The sequence below is a fragment of the Centruroides sculpturatus genome, unplaced genomic scaffold (genome assembly GCF_000671375.1).
Source record: "Centruroides sculpturatus isolate CEXI.00-Female unplaced genomic scaffold, Cexi_2.0 scaffold475, whole genome shotgun sequence".
Taxonomy (NCBI): domain Eukaryota; kingdom Metazoa; phylum Arthropoda; class Arachnida; order Scorpiones; family Buthidae; genus Centruroides; species Centruroides sculpturatus.
Genome location: NW_019384712.1, coordinates 339,283 through 359,293, shown reverse-complemented (window position 1 = coordinate 359,293; position 20,011 = coordinate 339,283). Strand labels below are relative to the sequence as shown.

General features: G+C 35.6%; 2 protein-coding genes across 2 annotated transcripts in view; one reads left to right on the top strand and one right to left on the bottom strand.

The window, feature by feature from the left end:
* The window catches only part of LOC111627854 (trihelix transcription factor GT-1-like), a 54,002-nt gene that overhangs the window by 8,347 nt on the left and 25,644 nt on the right, over positions 1-20,011 (bottom strand). The window lies entirely within an intron of this gene.
* On the top strand, positions 16,851-18,788 carry LOC111627853 (piggyBac transposable element-derived protein 4-like). The gene has a single exon (XM_023371514.1). It carries the CDS (start codon positions 17,057-17,059, stop codon positions 18,701-18,703), a length of 1,647 nt encoding a protein of 548 aa, XP_023227282.1. The 5' UTR covers positions 16,851-17,056; the 3' UTR covers positions 18,704-18,788.

Genomic DNA, 20,011 nt, shown 5'->3' with positions numbered 1-20,011 from the left:
TTAGAGGGATTCTTGTAGTCTTTACCTGGCTTGGGAATATGAATAATAATAGATAGTCTCCAAAAGTATGTTCTGTCCATATTCTATTAAACAGATTATAAGGTTACTAAGGGAATTGTCTGACAGATTTTTGGTCATGCTGTAGTGAATTTTATCTGGCCCTACAGCACTATTCCCTGAGCAAGAGATCACTGCATGTAGTTCTATTCTGCTGAATGGCACATTCACTCTTCATCTAATGAGGAATGTAAAGTTTAAATATTATTTTTCACTTTCAGCTTTATAAACCTGAAAATTCCTTGGATACATAATATTGCTGGATAGAAAGGAGAATGTTATACCCAGCATATCAGCAATAATCTGTATATCGCTGATTATTGTACCATTATTTTCTAGCATGGACAGAGAGTGAAAACCATATTTCCCATTAATTTTATGGATTTTACCCCAGATTACTTTTGAGCTAGTAGAAGATGTTATGCTAGAAACATACTTCCTCCAAGAATCCCTTTGGCTTTCTCTCCTTATTCTTCTGGCATTTGCCTTTGCTTTTTAAAAAGCTATCAAATTGTTAGCAGTGGGGTATCTTCTGAAAATCCCCCATGCTTTCTTTTGTTTTTTATGTGCTGCCTTGCAATTCTGATCCCACCATGGTTTCGGATGCTTTGGATATCTGGCTGATGTTTTTCCCATTGTTTTTTCAGCTGCCTAAATAATAGTGGTAGTGACAACATCAACTGCATCCTTGATATCAGCAGTATTGATCATTTCCTCAGTAATGTTAGCCAAAGAGGAGAATGCAGGCCAATCTGTCGTTTCCAGTTTCCAGTATTGTGGACGGGCTGTTTCAGTTTTCTCTGCCTTGATATTTTAGAAATATTCGGAAGTGGGCACTAAACAGTGGATTAGATCCAACCCCCCATGTATATGCTGAAAACAGGTTTGGACTTACTAAAGATAGATCAATGGCAGTGAATGTTCTTGTTGGAACATGGAAGTATGTCACTTCTCCAGTATTAAATAAATATAATTGCTGATTGCCTATGAATCTTTCTATGGCTCTGCCTTGGCGGTTGATGTCCAGACTGCCCCACATTGGATTATGGCCATCGAAATCACCCAGTAAAAGGAACGCAGTAAGCAACTGTTCAACCAAGGCATCCAATTCATCCTCGTTCACTCTGACATCTGGTGGCAAGTATATAGAACAAACTGTTACAGTTACTCCAATAGTAATTCTGACTGCCACAGCTTGCAAATCAGTGGTTATTGGTACTAGTAAGGATGAGATGTGATTTGAAACCAAAATAGCCACACCTCCACTGCCGCAGTTGTGGCTACCATCCTCATTACTGTAAAGATCAAATTATTTTTAAAAAGTTCTTTCTTCTGGTTTAAGATGGGTTTCCTGGATTGCCACACAGCGAGATGGTGTAGATAATGTCAAGTGTTTAATGTCAGAGAAGTTGTTGTGGAAACCACGACAGTTCCATTGGATTATTTTGTTATCCATTATGTGTTTGAGGCAACATTTTTTGTGAAAATATCTCTCTTTAATCTAATAAGGGATTTTTCTTTTGAAGGTAATGTTGGCTGTGTCACGTCCTTATTAGTCTCTTCATCAGAAATATCAGAGAACTCACTCATAGACTGAGTCTCCAATTTTTTAGATTTAGAGAGAGCTGCTTTCATTCTTTGTTTATTAAGTGGGTTCTTACTAGCTTTTTTGGAACCCATATTCCTAGTTATTACCAGTTTTAGGTAGAAGTGGTTTTGTCTTGTTATTCTCTTTTCCTGTTGCTTTGGTAGATGGTATCAGCAGACATTTTTGTGAGATCTAAACTATCACTGGGATTGATTAATAATTTAATTAAAAAGTTAAAATTTTGTCAAAAAATATTCTTTGATTTTGGTGAAAAAATTACGTTTTTCTAAACGAGGGAAACTGATAAAATTCACTTCCTGCAACAGAAGATGAAACATCCTTTTGTTTTCCCTTATCTACTAAAAATCTCAACACCGTGGGAATTGTCAACCCCTCAATAAATAGCCTTTTCCTCTGTTCACGTAAGAGAATCCAAAAAGATGATTGGAGAAAACTCATGAAAAATAGAAAGAGTTTTGCATGATTCGAGGAGTATGCCACGAAATTCCCTAGAAGGAAGACGTATTCCATATCTCCTGAAGGCCAATGCCCAGATTATACGCCCATGTTTCATTAAGTCAGTAGATAAAGAAGAAAATATATAAATACAGTAGATCCCCCTATAAGACGGTAGATACGTTCCGTTCTTTATGAATCAATTTTGTAGGAATCATAGTTTACGGACTACGGCTGTTTGAAAAATTTTCTTTCATAAAATTAATCAATTCTAGAGTAATTCGACTCAACATTTCCAAAATACGTATATTTTTTTGAAAATAATCCGTATAAACTACGTTATAAACAAAAAATTGTAGGATTACTTACCGAGTGTGTACCGTTCGACTACGCCCGTTGCTAAAGCTTGGTTTCGTCGCGGAACAGCGCATCAAACCGCGGCCGCGATTTCTGATATTATTTTTCTGCGAAAACTTCGTTGACCTTTGGAGACATCCTTAATATAAATAATTTTTATGGCCGTTAAATAAGAAATGTTTCTTTCACAAGAAATGTATAAAATTACAGTACTAAACAGACGATAGGTCGCCTAACTCGCCGTAGCGTGACGCTAGACGGCGAAAAATATATATTTAATTATAATAAAGTTACAATAAATTAAGTTAATATATAATTATATATACAGTACCTAATTTATATATAATTAATATATAATTATATGTACAGTACCTAATTTATATATAATTTATATAATACTGTCCAGACGATAGAAATCTCTCCGTAGCGTGGCGCTACGGACGGCGGGTAAGTAGTTCGGCTGCCCGATGACATTTTACGTATTATAGGAGTTATTTTTACCGTTGTTTACGGATAATGCCACAATTTTTATAGGAATCATAACTATAGGAAACGGTTTTATAGGGGGATCTACTGTATGTGCCATTCAAGACCTATTCAAAGAAGAATTATAGTATAAATTTAAAGGACAGAAAAAGATAAAGTTACCCCAAGGTAGTATGATTATGATAGAAATTGTGAGCTCTCTCTCTAAACAGTTTAATTAAAAAGTCTCGAAAAAGCTTTATTTGAATTTTCTGTTTGTATAATTTTGTTTTGTTTCATTAAATATTTGTTTATAATTGTTAAAAGAATGTCTCTTGAGTAGCTGAATCAAAACGAAGGGTTTATCTCCGTATCATCTCCACACGCGTGTTAATCCGCGTCTCACAAAATTGATTAACTAGTGTCGGAAATCCTGACAAAAGGAAGAGGGTGATTACACAATCATCTAACTCCACTAAAAATAACACTCTCCTAGAGAAAGTAGTGAGCCAATCTTGTAATTGTGTGCCATATGTGACATAGATCAACTGTCTATGCCCTTGGCCACTCACATTTTTCATGGCGAGTCAGATTCATTTGGTGAAACAGAAATGTCTGTCTGAACTCCACATGTCTTTGTGGATTTCAGAACAGCAGTAAATGTCTTCTGTTTCACTGGTGCATTTCGAGCAGCCATGCAACGTACCTCCTTGTAAGGTATATTATTCACCGTCTTCACCCGCTGAATTTCTTTTTCTCTCTGCAATGCAGTGCATTTTCAGGAGTAGCCAGGATGGGCATCTTTGCAGTTAACACAGCATGGAGAACTTGTGCATTCAGTACTCTGGTGGCCTTTTACTCCACATTGTGTACATAAACTTTTGCCTCAACAAGATGTTTGGGAATGTCCAAATTGCTGGCATTTGAAACATCGCAGTGAATTTGGAATATATGGGCGAACCAAACAGCGCAAATATCCTGTGGTGAGAAAAAATGGTAATGTCGATTTATTAAATGTGACAATTAGATGTTTTGTAGGAATTATCTTGCCATCTCGACGAATGGAGATGCATCGTACAGCAGTAATACCTTGATCTGAAAGGCCGATATGAATATCTGATTCTTCCTCAGACATCAGATCAATTTCAGAGATCACACCACGTGATGAGTTCAAACTTGAATGTGGTGTGATAGTGACTTGTATGTCTCCTAGAGACTTCATTTTCAAAAGTTTTTCTGACCGTTGAGGGGAGGCTGTTTCTATGAGTAGATCTCCTGACCGTTGAGGGGAGGCTGTTTCTATGAGTAAATCTCCTGACCTCAATTTTTGGATTTAAGGTGCCCAATGGTTGATTCAAATAGTTTCTGAATTAAAAAAAGAGAACGTTTAGACAAAGGTGTTTCTCCCATAGTATGAACAATAAGATAGGCTGGTTGATTGGGGGAACTGACATCTTTTGGTGGTATATTTGGTGTTTTAGATTTTAGAGAATGCATATTTATAGAAACATATTCAGCTCCTAATGACCCCACCCACCACAAGGCCCAACAAGGGGATGCCGTCACACGGGAGAATCCAATAGAGTCACACCAGGGTTTCCCAGGAGCTATACCCTCACAATGCAGTCAAGAAGAGCACATCTTATCTGACGTGTCCGCCCAGTCTGCATCGATCAGTTGACTCCAAGTCAAGGTCAAGAATGACTCAAACGGAGCCTGATTTGAGCCTCCCGTTTATCCGAAGCAAAGGCCAAAGCAGTGTGTTGGGGATGTCGTGTTGCCCCTCAACTACCAGGATTCCCCTTTCCAGCATACGGGACACCACACACAGCAAACACGTGGCTGGGCGTTCAGATCCCAGGGATGGTAAAGAGTTACTAAACCATCTCTTGGAGGTCCCCTCACCACAAACAGAAACCCACATCGATGGGCTTCAAAACACAGAATTTACGTTACAATTGGATGAAAGTATAGTTCGTGGTAATGAAGCAATATTACTGGCGTGTGTGTGATACATTAAAAATGACAAAATCATTGAGAAAATGTTATTTGCAAAATCTTTAACTACTGATACTAAAGGTTTGTCTATTTTTAATGTTGTGAAAACATTTCTTGATAAGAATAATGAACCAATTTGTAACATTCTTGCTGTGCTACTGATGGAGCCCCAGCAATGATAGGTAGACAGCATGGATGTATTATCTTATTGAAAGCAGAAAATTCTAAAATTTTCAGTATAGATTACATTTTACATCAACAACACTTAGTAGCCAAACGACTCAGTGATAGGTTGCATCAATCAATGAATTTGGTAATATCTTTAATTAATAAAATCAAAGCACATTCTTTAAATGAACGTTTGTTTTGAGAATTATGTCATGATGACAATGAAGAATATGAATGTTTGTTACTTCATACGAAGGTTAGATGGCTATCTAAGGGTAATTGTCTCAAAAGATTTTTTAATTTGTTTGATACTATCATTGAATTTCTACATACAATTAAATATGAAATCACATTTAATGTTGAAATATTACATAATGATGTTGCTTATTTATCAAACATATATGAAAAGTTTAACGAATTTTTGACAAAAAAGCAAGGCAACAATATCAATCTCATCAGAGTTAAGAGTTCCGTAACATCCTTCTTAAAGAAACTAACTCTCTAAAAAAATAATATGACTCATAGAGAATTTTCTCTATTTTCTTGTTTAAATACAATAAGTGCAAATAATATTAAAGATACTGATTTAGAAATATATTGCACACATATTGAAAATATAAAAAATGTTATGAATATTCGCTTTAAAGACGTATGACAGTTAATAATACCAAATTGGGTAATAGATCCTTTTAACGTGGATGTAAATACAATACCTTCCTCAATACAAGAAATTATGATTGATTTGCAAAATGATGTTTAAGCATAGATTTTGTATACACAGGATAATATTGAATCTGCACCAGTGTACAAACACTGTGCTTGATGGTGGATTGGATCCAGCATCCGAAGAGTAGATTCTCGGGCGGAGCCATAAACAATGCATCTGTAATCCAGCTTTGAGCGAACAACGGCCCTATAAATCCTGAGCATAGAACATTTGTCTGCTCCCCAGGATGAGCAGCATAGTACCTTTAAAAGGTTTAGAGATTTTAAACATCTACTTTTCAAGTTGCAAAAATGTGCTAAAAATGTCAGTTTATGGTCAAATAACACACCCAAAAATTAAGGCAAAATTTTTGAATATGTTATTTGACCATAAACTAACCATTAGTTCACCATTGGGATTTTGACCCCATTTAGGTAAATTTCCGGATCCAGGTGCAAACCATGCCTTTGACAAAAGTGAATGCACGAGGTCTTCTGCATGTTAAAAGTAAAACCATTGGTCTTGGACCAATCATATATGCGATTTAAGGAGGTTTGCAGTTGTCTCTCAATGAAACTCATGTTGCTAGACTGGCAGGAGATCTGAAAGTCATCCACATACAGAGAATGTTTTACACTTGAAGGAAGACACTTAGCTATGCTGTTAATTTTGATTAAGAACAGAGTGACACTCAAAATAAAACCTTGAGGAAAACCTTCTTGTGTGAAGAGCCTAGATAGTGTTGTTGCCCATCCTGACTTGGAATCTTCAATTCTGCATGAAGATTTTTATAAAAATTGGCAGATTACCCCGCAACCCGAATTCGTACAAATCACGGAGTATCCCGTATCGCCAACATCGATCATAGGCCTTCTTTATATCGAAAAAATACAGACACTAAGTGCTGTCATCTAACAAACGCTTCGCTTATACATGTTTCAAGGTTTACTAAGTTATCAGTGGTACTTCTGTTCCTATGAAATCCACTCTGATGTAATGAAAAGTATTCATTTTTCTCTAAGAGATACATCAGACGTCTGTTTACCATCCTCTCAGAGTTTACACAAGCAACTTGTCAGAGAGATTGGTCTGTAATTAGAGAAATACTTGAGATCTTTACCTGGCTTGGGAATGGGGATAATGATAGATAGTCTCCAAGAGTCAAGAAAATATGTTCTGTCCATATTCTGTTAAACAGATTCAGAAGATTAGAAAGGGAATTGTTTTACAGATTTTTAATCATGCTGTAGTGGATTTTATCCGGGCCTACAGAGGTATTCCCTGAACGAGAAATCACTGTATGTAGTTCTGTGCTGGTGAATGGCACATTATATTCCTCATTACATGAGGAGTGAAAGTTTAAATATTGTTTTTCACTTTAGGCTTTATAAGCTTGAAAATTCCTCTTAAACATTACATTGCTGGATGAAAAAGAAAACGTTTCACCCAACGTACCAGCAATATCCTGTATATCACTGACTATTGTGCCATTATTTTCCAGCATGGACAGAGAGTGAAAACCATATTTCCCATTAATTTTATGGATTTTATCCCAGACTGCTTTGGAGCTAGTGGAAGATGTTATGCTAGAGACATACTTCCTCCAAGAATCCCTTTGGCTTTGCCTTCTTATTTTTATGGCATTTGCCTTCGCTTTTTAAAAAGCTATCAAATTTCTAGCAGTGGGGTATCTTCTAAAAATTCCCCATGCTTTCTTTCGTGCTTTAAATGCTGCCTTGCAATTCTGATTCCACCATGGTTTCGGATGCTTTGGGTATCTTGTTGATGTCTTTCCCATTGTTTTTTCATCTGCCTGAATAATACACAAAGTGACAATTTCAACTGCATCATTGATATCAGCAATATTCACCATATCCTCAGTGACGTTGGCCATAGAAGAAAAAACAGGCCAATCGGCAGTTTCCAATTTCCAGCGTGATGGACGGGCTGTTTCACAGCTTTCTCTGCCTCGGTATTTTAGAAATATTGGGAAGTGGTCACTGGAAAGTGGATTAGATCAAACCTCCCATGAAAATGTTGAAAACAGATTCAGAGTGGCTAATGAGAGATCAATGGCAGTGAATGTTCTTGTTGGGGCATGGAAGTATGTCACTTCTCTAGTATTAAATAAATACATTTGCTGATTACCTATGAGTCATTGAATGGCTCTGCCTCGACGATTAATGTCGGGACTGCCCCACATAGGATTGTGGCCATTGAAATCACAAGTGAAAGGAATGGTGTTAACAGCTGTTCAACTAATGCATCCAGTTCATCTTCATTGACTCTGACATCTGGTGGCAAGTATATAGAACAAACTGTGACAGTTACTCCAATAGAAATTCTGACTGCCACAGCTTGCAGGTCTGTTGTTATTTGTACCGGCAAAGATGGGATGTGATTGGAAACCAGAATAGCCACACTGCCACTGCCACAGTTGTGGCTATCATCATCCTTGCAGTAGTCCAAATCCTTTTAAAGTAATTCCCTCTCCAGGTTTCAGATGTGTCCCCTGGAGTGACATGCAGAGAGATGAGGTAAATGATGTCAAGTGTTTAATGTCAGATAAGTTGTTGCGGAAACCACGACCGTTCCAATGGATTATTTTATAATCCATTATGTGTTTGAGGCAGCATTTTTAGCAAGGGTATCCCTCTTTAATTTCACAGGGGGTTTTTCTTTTGGAGGTGACGTTGGTTTTGTCACCTGTATATTAGTCTCTTCATCAGAGATATCAGAAAATTCACTCATAGAGTGAGCCTCTGATCTTTTACATTTAGAGAGAGCCACTTTCACTGTCTATTTTTTAGTGGGTTCTTGCTAGCCTTTTTAGAACCCAGGTTTCTGTTATTACCCCTGTTTTAGATAGGAGTGTTTTTGCTTTTGTACTCTCCTTTTCTGGTGTTTCTTGAAATGGGAGTATTAAGCATTTTGCATGGCGAGTCAGAGATTCATTTTGTGAAACAGAAATGTCTGTCTGAACTCCACATGCCTTTGTGGATTTCAAAACAGCAGCAAAAGTCTTCTGTCTCACTGGTGTGCTTGAAGTAACTGTGTGACGTGCCTCTGGGTAAGGTATGCTGTTCACAGTTTTTACTCATTGAATCTCTTTTTCTCTTTGCCATGCAGGGCTTTTGCGAGAGTAGGTAGGATGGGTATCTTTGCTGTTCACACAGCATGGGGTACTTTTACATTCAGTACTCTTGTCATCTTCATTTCCACACTGTACGCATGCTTTTTTCCCCTCTGCATTATGTTCACAAGTGTCCAATCCACTGGCATTTAAAGCAATGCAGAGGATTTGGAATATATGGGCGAACTGGGCAATGCAGATATCCTGCCATAACAGAAGATGGCAATGTCGATTTGTTAAATATCAATAGAAGATGTTTTGTTGGTATCAACTTGCCATCTCGACGAATGGAAATGCGTCAGACAGCAGTGATACCTTGATCTGAAAGACCAATCTAAATACCTGATTTGTCTTCAGACATCAGATCTATCACAGATATCGCCCCACATGATGAGTTTAGACTTCTGTGTGGGCTGACAGTGACTTCCATGTCTCCCAGTGTTTTTGTTGCCAATAGTTTTATTGGTTGTTGAGGTGAGGCTGTTTCTACCAGCAAATCCCCTGACCTCAATTTTTGTATCTTTTTCAGATGTCCGATGGTTGATTCAAATATTTTTTGAATAAGAAATGGAGAATATTTTGACATTGGTTTATCTCCAGTTGCATATATTATCAAGTAGGTTGCAGTGCTGGAATGTTGGTTGCTACTGGAGGTAACTTATCTCTGTTCAGTTGTTTTGAATTTTTGGAATCCATATTTAGATATAATAATTCAGCTCCTAGTGACCCCACCCATTATGGGGCCCTTACAAGGGGATGCTGTCACATGGAGTACTTCCATAGACCATCACACCAGGGTTTCCCAGGAGCTATACCCTCACAATGCAGTCAAGAAGAGTGCATCTTGTCTGACATGTTCGCCCGGTCTGCAACGATCAGTTGACTCCAGGCCAAGGTCAAGAATGACTCAACAACCAGTCGATTGACTCAAAGGGAGTCTGATTTGAGCCTCCCGTTTATCCAAAGCAGGGCCCAAAGAAGTGTGTTGGAAACGTTATGTTGCTCCTCAACTACCAGGATCTCCCTTTCCGGCATATGGGATACCACGCACGGCAAACACATGACTGGGCGTTCATATCCCAGGGATGGTAAAAATGAGTTACTAAACCATCTCTGGGAGGTCCCCTCACCACGGACAGGAACCCACATCGAGGGACAAAGTTTTAGCAATTGGTATTATATATTTCTCTATCTTTAAAAACAAGATTCTATGGTACTGTACTGTACATGATTCCTCTCTATATAGATACAAAAGATATCTAAAGATTAAATTAAAATAAGATTTTACATCAGGAATCAATTTTGAATACTATGTCTTATCATATTTAAATAGCTTAATACACAGATAACTGATACTAAACATGGTCGAATCTAAAAAGAAATGTAGAAAGTATAAATGTTGATTACCTGAAATTTGGTTTCATTCCATCATTGTCAGACAAATGATTGCCTATGTGCCTTTTATGCAACAAAGTTTTCAGCAATAATGCTATGAAACCATCCAAGCTAGAGGATCATTTGAGATGTCACCCTGATAAAACAGGCAAAGAATTTGAAATACTTTCAAATACTTAAAAGAAAAACTTCACAAGAGACCCACAATGGATAGTATGTTTGCTTTGACGTCAAACAAACAATGATGGTTTGATGGCATGTTACAATATCTCGCTACTTATAGCAAAATCTAGAAAACCACATACTATCAGGAAACAATTTTGCCAGCCATTGAAGGTTTTAAGAACTGTTCTACACAAACCTGCATATGATATAATAAAAAAAATTCCTTTGAGCAACAACACAGTTCGAAGACATATTGATGAAATGAGTTATGATATTGAAAGCTTGTGTAATTATCTGCAAATAACCCATTTCTCTATACAACTGGATGAGTCAACTTTACCTAGTAATGAAATATTATTATTGGAATATGTTCGTTTTGTTATGGAACAAAAATCCACAAAGAACTGCTTTTTGCAAGAACTTTGACAACAGACACTAAAGGCGAATCAATATGTAATGTTTTGAGAGATTATTTCATGGAAAAAGCAATACCTTTATCGGTTGGTTGGTTGATGTTTTTTGGCACAAGGGCCACATAGGCCAAGCTGTGCCATGATAAATGTTCAATTTGTATAATTAAATATATATATATATATATATATAATATAAAATNTTTTGTAAATTTTTTCAAACTTATAATTGAACTCTTATTTAAATGTCATTCCATAATTGAATATCCATCTAGGAATGGTTAAAAACATGATGCAGAACCCAGAAGAGGTTCAAAAACGTTTGTCTTTTTTGGTGTTTTTTTGTATCACACCATAATTTGGTTCCAAGTGCATCATTATCATTAGGATAGATTTGGTTGGTTGGTTAGTGTTTTATGGTGCAAGGGCCATATAGACTAAGCTGCACCATGGCAAATGATCAATTTGTATATAAAATAAGTATATACAACAATGAAAATAAACAAACAACAATATATATGAAAGTTAAAAGTAAATAAACAATTAAATCTATACATATTAGTGACTTTTAGAAAGTCTAGTAGTTTGACAAGATTTGGCCATTGGTCCAAAACTCCTGTTAGACTTGCATTTCCAAAATAATGTCTACGCCTCATCTTGAAGGCAGAGTAGTTGCACAGTATGTGTTTTACACTTAGAAAGCAGTTGCAATACTGGCTGGTCATCACCCTTCAGAAGGTATTGATGAGTCAGTCAAGTATGTCCAATTCTGAAACAAGTAAGAATGACCTCAGATCTCCTATCATACTGCTTATTATGTGTCCAATTTTCTATCAAAGGTTTGATCTCATTTAGTTTGTTGTAGACTTGTCTGTTCCACATGCCTTGCCATCTCCCTACTAGTTGCTTTTTAACAACTAGCTTCAAGTCACTTCCTTCAATAGACATTGCATGCTCTAAAGGACTTGCTGACTTTGCAGCTGTGTCAGCTTCTTCATTCCCTCTTATACCCATGTGGCCTGCAACCCAACAAAATTTTACAGAAAAATTACTCATGGTAAGATGGCAAAACAGTTTACTGATTTTAATCACTATAAAGTGAGAACTAGGTTCACATGAGATAAAAGCTTAACCCCTTAACGCCCATTGATGAGATAACTCGTCAAGCGTGAGTCATGCGGTATGCCCGTTGACGAGATAACTCGTCCAATTTTCAAAATTCGTTCCTGTTCTGCCTATGGACGAGATAACTCGGGCAAAGCTTATTTTACTTTCTATTAAATGTTGTTTATTACACATCAGAAAATTTTAAAATTATACACCCAATAAAAGTTTAAATTTTGGACCATTTTTTCGGTCCCCACCTATTGATAGTGTATACATGATCGAAAATTTTGCGATGTATTTGAATGTTTACGGTAACTGATGCACATCTGTCTAGAAATCGGTTTTCCCCTGCGATTTGTATGAGAATATCCCGCTAATGGCTATAAACAGCTTTTCTCAAAGACATTGCGCTAACAACACCGAACAGCGGTGCGTGTCACATGATCCGTCGCGATTTTTTTTTATTTGAAAGAGAATTCGTTTTTAAATAATATGCATTAAAGGAAATTAAGTTATATGTTAAATTTTTTTAGAAATTTAATTCAGAAATTGGTGTATTAAATGTTTTTTTAATTTTATGTGGGGAGTTTTTCCTGTAAAACACAAAAAAACAATGTTAGGTTAATGATGTTTACATTAGCATATAATATAGGTAATAACAAGAAAATAAAAAAAAATTATCAGAAAATAACGTAATACAATCGAGTATTTGCAGTAACTAGTTCAGACGTGTGTAGAAAACCTACTTCCCCTCAGGCTGTTGTTGAGAACAACCCGCGAAAGCTTACAATCAGCTGTTTTCAAGGTCGTCCAGATGTTTATTTGTACTGAAGCTTGTATCGAGTGTCTCTTTGCCAGTATTGTGTTACATAAAAAATAATAAGTTTCTAAATAATACATTATAAAATAAATGAAGATTTATACTGAAATTTTCTATAAATTTATTTTATAAAATGGTATATTATAAATTATTTTGATTTTTAGTGGGAGCTTATTGTAAAGCTTTTTATGTCAACATATAAGGCTAGAAACTATTATAGAATAAGTATTATTGTGATATAAAGAATTTTTTGTATTTGTGTAAAGATATTCATATAAATAAGCTTTTATAATAAAAGTTCTTTGACACTCCTGCATGTAATTGTCAAATCTTAGAAGAAAAAATAAAATAACAGGATTGTCTAGAGTAATTTTTTCTTATGTTTATATATTGATTGTTTCGTACAGATTGTTGAATATATTCTTGCAGTTACTATTTTTTATTTTATTTTTATCTAAAATCATTTGATCTAATTTTATCTATAAAACACAAATTTACAATAATATTTACATGTATTATTGGAAATTTGTGTTATTTGAATTATTGTAAATTTATTTTCGAAAAAGCCATAGAATAAAAATAAATCAATAGGTTTTATTTGCAGATTTTATAATGTAAAGTAATTTGTTGTCTTCTGTACTAAACGAACTGCACTTTTCTAGAGCCTCAGGGTGTAAAATGTCTTTGTTTACAATATATTATTTTTCTCTTCGTAAGAAACTCTAGGGGGTAGTGTGGGTCGAGCAATGTGGAACAAATAAAATCTTTTTCTGATAATAAGGTAATGAAAAATGTTAATATACAGGATTTTTATAAAAAACTCTGCATTCTTCTATCAAAAACACGATATTTTGCAGGAAAAGCACTTTTAGGAATGCAAGTATTTTTTCAAATGTGGTATCTCCTTTCAAATTCGCGCTACATTCACTCTGTTTTTTGTTTTCTAGCAAAGTCATATTACAGTTTACTGTAGTTTTGTATTTTGTTTATCACGAATTTGAAATTATAATAAAATTTGAAATTTCCGAACAAAACAGAAAATAATATATTTATTTATATAAATTCGCTAAAAATATCGTAGATTTATTAGTCACACACATCCTTTGTTCGAAAACAAAACAAACCACAGCCTTTTAGCTACAGCAAGTAAGAAGATATTGCCATTATTCACACTACTTCTCTAATTACTCTCCCAGCAGGGAGTGGATGAGTCATCTGAGGGTCGAAGTCCACACAAGTTTTCTTAGCGATAATGTATAAGAAACATTATTTTTATATTATTTCGACGATTTTTACAATAATTGACTATACTACGCAATTTCGCATGCAATTCTTTACATATTTTCTCATATTATGTAACAGCAAGGGGAAGGGTTCACTTTCCCAAATAACTTATAACTTCACAGTTCTAAAATAATGTTTACTAACCTAAATACTAAGAATAAATTTGTGAACCCCCAGGGAAGTAGGGGACGGTCTCACTTGTCAAGATGCTATGTTACGATAGTCATCCCTAGTGTCGGGACTTCTGCTCTATGTCGGTCGAGTGGAGCGAGAGTAATCGGGATCGACGATAAGGCCTAGACCGTATACGAGTAAAGGAATATACCATTTACAAATAAAACAAGAATTTCTTCAAATAGACAAGATTGACAAAAACTACAAACACTAATCTCGACGCTAAAACGCCTAAGAGCTAAAGAGAGAGAGAGTTTACACGGATTTTCATATCTCTTTGTAGGTTTCCATGACGATTCGAGTTCAATAATATCACATACATCCTATAAATGAGTTTTTAGGGTAATCCCAATTGGCACAATTATAAAAGTTCGCGACTAATCAGCTACAAACATATACAAACGATCATAAATAATTATGTAAAGTTTCTTTTTCCCGTCTTTCAATGTTCGTCGTTTGCACGTGGTCCTTCCTTCTTGACCTTCTAGAAGCCTGTCACAAAAGTATTCGATGTTGGAGGTTCGGAATTTATGGCGGGTTCGGAGTTCAACTCGACGATATCCGATGTCGTCACGTGATCGGTTGTTATAGGAGATAAAGGTTATAGGTGTTCCCGGGACTAAAATAAATGACGACATTTGGATAAGTATAAACTTTTGTGCAAGTCGAGCTGCAGGCTGTAGGAGAACAATAGAATGTTGATAGTTATGAAAGGAGGGCTTCAAATGTTTTCGACTAAGATCGTTTTTTTCAATCCGTTATATAGCAGAAGAAAAAATAATTACATTTTTAGAATAATAAATTCCAGATTTCACAAATTAACTAATTAGAGCTAAAAATGCTATAGAAAGAAGCAATTTTATAGGGATTGTTTTCAATTCTAAAGATTGTTTACTCACCTAAATACTGTCTGAGAACAATAAATTAGCTAATTAGCAATTGTTTACATATTTCAAAAATATGTTTACTCACCTAAATACTGTCGATGAATGATAAATTAGCTAATTAGAGCTAAAAAATGACAGAAACAAGCAATTTTATAACGATTGTTTACATATTATTTAGTGGGATGGCACTTAGCGGAAACTTGACCTCTACTGTTTTCACAAGTGGCTGATTCGTTGATCTAATATCAACATAGACAGAAAGTAACCAACTACAGTATAACAGAAGTTGACTATCAATTTTATCAGCCAATAATCTGCCTTCTCACCTCTAATTACTTTACACTGGGAGAGAACAGTATTTCGCGAAATATTTATGGCCCGGAGGTGGTGACAAAACATTTATTGGTTGATACAGTCAAAAGACATACAAGAAAGCAAATCAAAGCTTAGATCACTACAGACTGGATTACAGTTTTTACTAAACTCCTCCTTCCCATGTTATATCTATGGAACACCCTTCTTTTGTTTATTGGATAAAACAAACCTTTGCTCACATGCCTGTTGAGCTGTAATTGGTNAGGCGGGACTTTTCGCGGCAATTTTTCCTTTCACAAGTCTGTGATTAGTTACAGTAATGTCAACAAAGACAGAAGATACCCAATAAAAGTTTAGAAGGAGTTTCCCTTCGATTGTTTTCAACCAACCGTGTGGGTTTACTGTAAATAATAGGGGAGTGAGTGTATTATCCGAAATATTTATGGCCCGGGGGTGGTAAAAAAACCCTTATTGGCTTAAGAAAAGTCAATCGACCTACAGAAGAGCGAATCGAAGCTGCGATCGCTGGAAAAGTTGAATATAATGCAAAATAATCAAATTTTTTCATTATTTCTTTACATTTGAAATTTTCGAAAAGTAGTGAAAATGAAAATGTTACATGTATATGTTTTAGATCAAAAAAGGAAAACAGCACCTTTGTAAACACACGTGAATGATTTTACCATTTATTTACATATTCTTTATAAAAGACAGACATACAAAAATGAGAATTTATAGATGTACAAGTGTTTAAAATTTCAGCTCAAAAACAAACCTGAAATAAAAACAAAATATTGAAAGATAATAATTTATAGTAAAAAAAATGCACGCGATGGACTCGATGGACGATACTGATTATCACGAGCGTGTTTTTTATCCAAATTTTTTCTACCTGACGTTTGTGAAACACTGGCACTTTACGACTTTTTTTGCGAGTAAACTCGGCACGCACTGAATATGTTATTTTTTGCATTTTTCGCAGTTCCAAAAAATTAGAAAACCTGAATATGTTGAAATGTTTTGAAAAATTTCGGAAAAAATGCTGCTAAAAAAACTTTCACCGGGCGTCTCACACACCATGCGATTTGGGAAATGATTTATTTTTCTTATTTCTACTTTCCATTGACAAACTTTTCTCCTATTGTTAGAGTCAAGTTTTCCGTTTTATCCTAGCAAGCAAGTTGATAATTCTAAAAAAACTTTCACCGGGCGTCTCACACACCATGCGATTTGGGAAATGATTTATTTTTCTTATTTCTACTTTCCATTGACAAACTTTTCTCCTATTGTTAGAGTCAAGTTTTCCGTTTTATCCTAGCAAGCAAGTTGATAATTCTATTTATTCTGGAGAATATTCTGTAATTTTAGCGTATAACAAAACAATAAGACAGTTGTTAGAATATATTTCTTATTTTTAGACTTCATTGACAGTTTTTACTGTTCGATTGAATCATCAAACCTTATCCTAGCAAGTAAGTTGATAATTTTATTTATTCTGGAGAATATTCTGTAATTTTTAGCGTATAACAAAACAATAAGACAGTTTTTAGAATATATTCCTTATTTTTAGAATGTCTGATAGTGAGGACAGCTATATGGCGATCTCTGAGAGTGGATCAGAGTCCTACATCCCTTCCATCGACGACTCTAGCAGCTCGGACGACTCGGGAAGAGATGCTGCTAGGTCGTGGTGTGCTGCTGACACCAGTACATTTCCTAATCCTCCTCCACGGTTTCCATTCACTGGAACTCCTGGGTGTCGGTTTTCTAAAATTCACATAACTGAACCTTTAGATTACTTTAATTTATATTTCGATAACGAATTAATGAACGAAATCACTACTGAAACGAATAGATACGCCCTATCAAAACCGCAGACATCCAGGAGCCAGTGGAATCCTGCTTCCGTGGAGGAAATGTTTATGTTTTTGAGTGTTATCTTACTGCAAGGAATAATTCATAAACCGGATGAGAGAATGTATTGGACCACGAACGAAACACTTGCGACTCCAATTTTTCGAAGAATAATGGCAAGAAATCGTTTTTTGGAAATAAAACAAAATTTGCATTTTAGTAATAATGAAAATTATAATCCACGAACTCATCCAAACCCTAAACTAAATAAAATTTGGCCAATAGTTCAAAATTTATGTTCAAAATTTTCGCGTCTGTATGTCCCAGAAAGGGATATAGTGGTGGATGAGAGTTTGATGCTGTTCAAAGGACGTCTTTCGTGGAGACAATACATGCCTCTCAAACGGTCTCGTTTCGGTGTGAAATTCTACATGTTATGCGAGTCCGTATCTGGCTACTTATATAATTTCATAATTTATACCGGAAAAGATACAGTTTTCAATCAAAAATATAAAGATATGCCTATTACATCAAGAATTGTCTTATCATTAGCGGACTCGTTGTTAGGCAAGGGCTATTGTCTAACAACAGATAATTTTTATTCTTCCCCACATTTAGCTGATTATCTGGTTACGGTCCAAACAGATTTCTATGGAACTGTGAGGACGACCAGACAACAGATCCCAGCTGAGGTTAGAAATAAAAAATTGAAAAAGGGAGAAACAGTGGCGATGCAGAGGGGTAAAGTGATGGCTTTGAAGTGGCAAGACAAAAGAGCCGTCACTTTACTCTCTACGGTCCACAATCCATCAATGGTAAGAAAACAAACTCATGCCGGTAAAATAGTTGTAAAGCCACAGGTTGTTGTCGACTATAACGACACAATGGGAGGTGTTGATGTATTAGATCAGCATCTTCGAGATTATCCAGTGGCGAGAAAAAGAGGGAAGAAATTTTACAAAAAAGTATTTTTCCATCTATTAGATATTTGTACTTTTAATGCTTTTGTTTTACATGAAAAAAATGGTGGCGTACTAAGTCATCTAGACTTTAGAATTAACATTATTGAAACAATTATAGAAAAGTATCACACCGAAACGAGGGTTACAAAACATGGTCAGCCGAGAACTTCAGGTCCGAGAATTCCAGGTCCACTTAGACTTACGGAAAGACATTTCCCGGACCTTCTTTCGGAGACCGACAAAAAAAAGGCTCCCACTAGACGCTGTGCCGTATGCAAAACTAAGCATGACGGTGCAGGCAAAAGAATAAGAAAGGAAACGCGATATTTTTGCAAAGATTGCGATGTGCCATTGTGTGCAGCACCCTGTTTCCGAATATATCATACAATGGAAAAATTTTAAAAAAGTTATTCTTATTTTTTTACATAAGAATTTCACGTACAAATTTTAGATTAATATTTAATCGTTATGTTAAAATAGTTTTTGCTCCCTTTCTTATTTTTAACTGTAAATAATTTATAAATATTTTTATTAATAATGTAATTTTAAATGTACGTAAGTACATTTAATTTTTATTCACTTTTTTATAGTATTTATTTATGTGATAATTTTTTACTTTATATCAGATTATTATATTTCAATAGTATAAATAATATTGTATTTTATGATTGTAATCATTTTATAAATGTTTTTGAATCAATAAATTTATTTTCATTTTATGTTTTGTCATGTTTTTCTTTTTGTATTATTTTTAAAGGTAACCGACGAATGGCAGCTTTCCTGCACGCTAGCGAAGCACGAGGAAAAGCCACCATCGCAGGCTGCAGGTAGCCCCTGTAAAGTTGGCTATCCAGAGGAAAAGCTGCCATTTAGGAACCAATTTTTGCGAAATTTAAAAAATCGAAAAAACCACTTTTTTCAATTCAAATGAAGAATTTTTTTACGTAATAATAATGAATAAGTTTTCAAGAAGCCCCCTATTTTATTTAAACGGTCGTAAAGGGGTTAAAGTGCACTCACTGAGTCAGTATAAATCACACAGCAACAATGACCTTTTCTGATTACATACTTTAAGGCTAGGTGAATAGCCTGCAGCTCTGCAGTAAAAATGGAAGAATTCAGTGAGATTTGTTCTGACAGTGATTGATTGATTGTAGTTTTTCTTGTTTATCCCATTTGTTTTAAATACTTTTGTGAGCCCGAGGGTTACAGGGCGTAAATTTTTGAGTTTAACATATTTTTACATTAGAGGATGAAAAAATTTTTATCACACGTTATAACGGAAGTAGATCGGATGTCGAATCTTACACATCGTCCGTTTGTTACGTGCACATGCTAATTAGTCAGCATAACGAGTGAACGACCTGTTGGCTCAGTGCCAACGACGATCGTATAAAAACAATCGTTACAGGGAGTTCCGGGCGATCGTCCCCTCAGTGTGACCGTCCCTCCGAGCGATCATCTGGAAGGTCTGAATACAGTGTCTCCCGTCCCGATCCTGTCCAAGGAGAAGCCAGTAGAAGATATAAGCCTGTGACAGACAGCCAGCTTCCATAGTCCAGGATGACCGTCGCATACCGTCCTCCAACATAAGGTATAATTGACCGCCAAAATAACTCTCTCACTCTAGAGCCTTTGTAAACTCTCTCACGAGGCATAGTGAATAGTTAGAGCGATTATAGATATATTTGTATTTCCGCATCTAGGCAA

Excerpts from the sequence above, each read along its gene's own strand:
- LOC111627853 (XM_023371514.1), top strand. The coding sequence starts at position 17,057 with ATGTCTGATAGTGAGGACAGCTATATGGCGATCTCTGAGAGTGGATCA.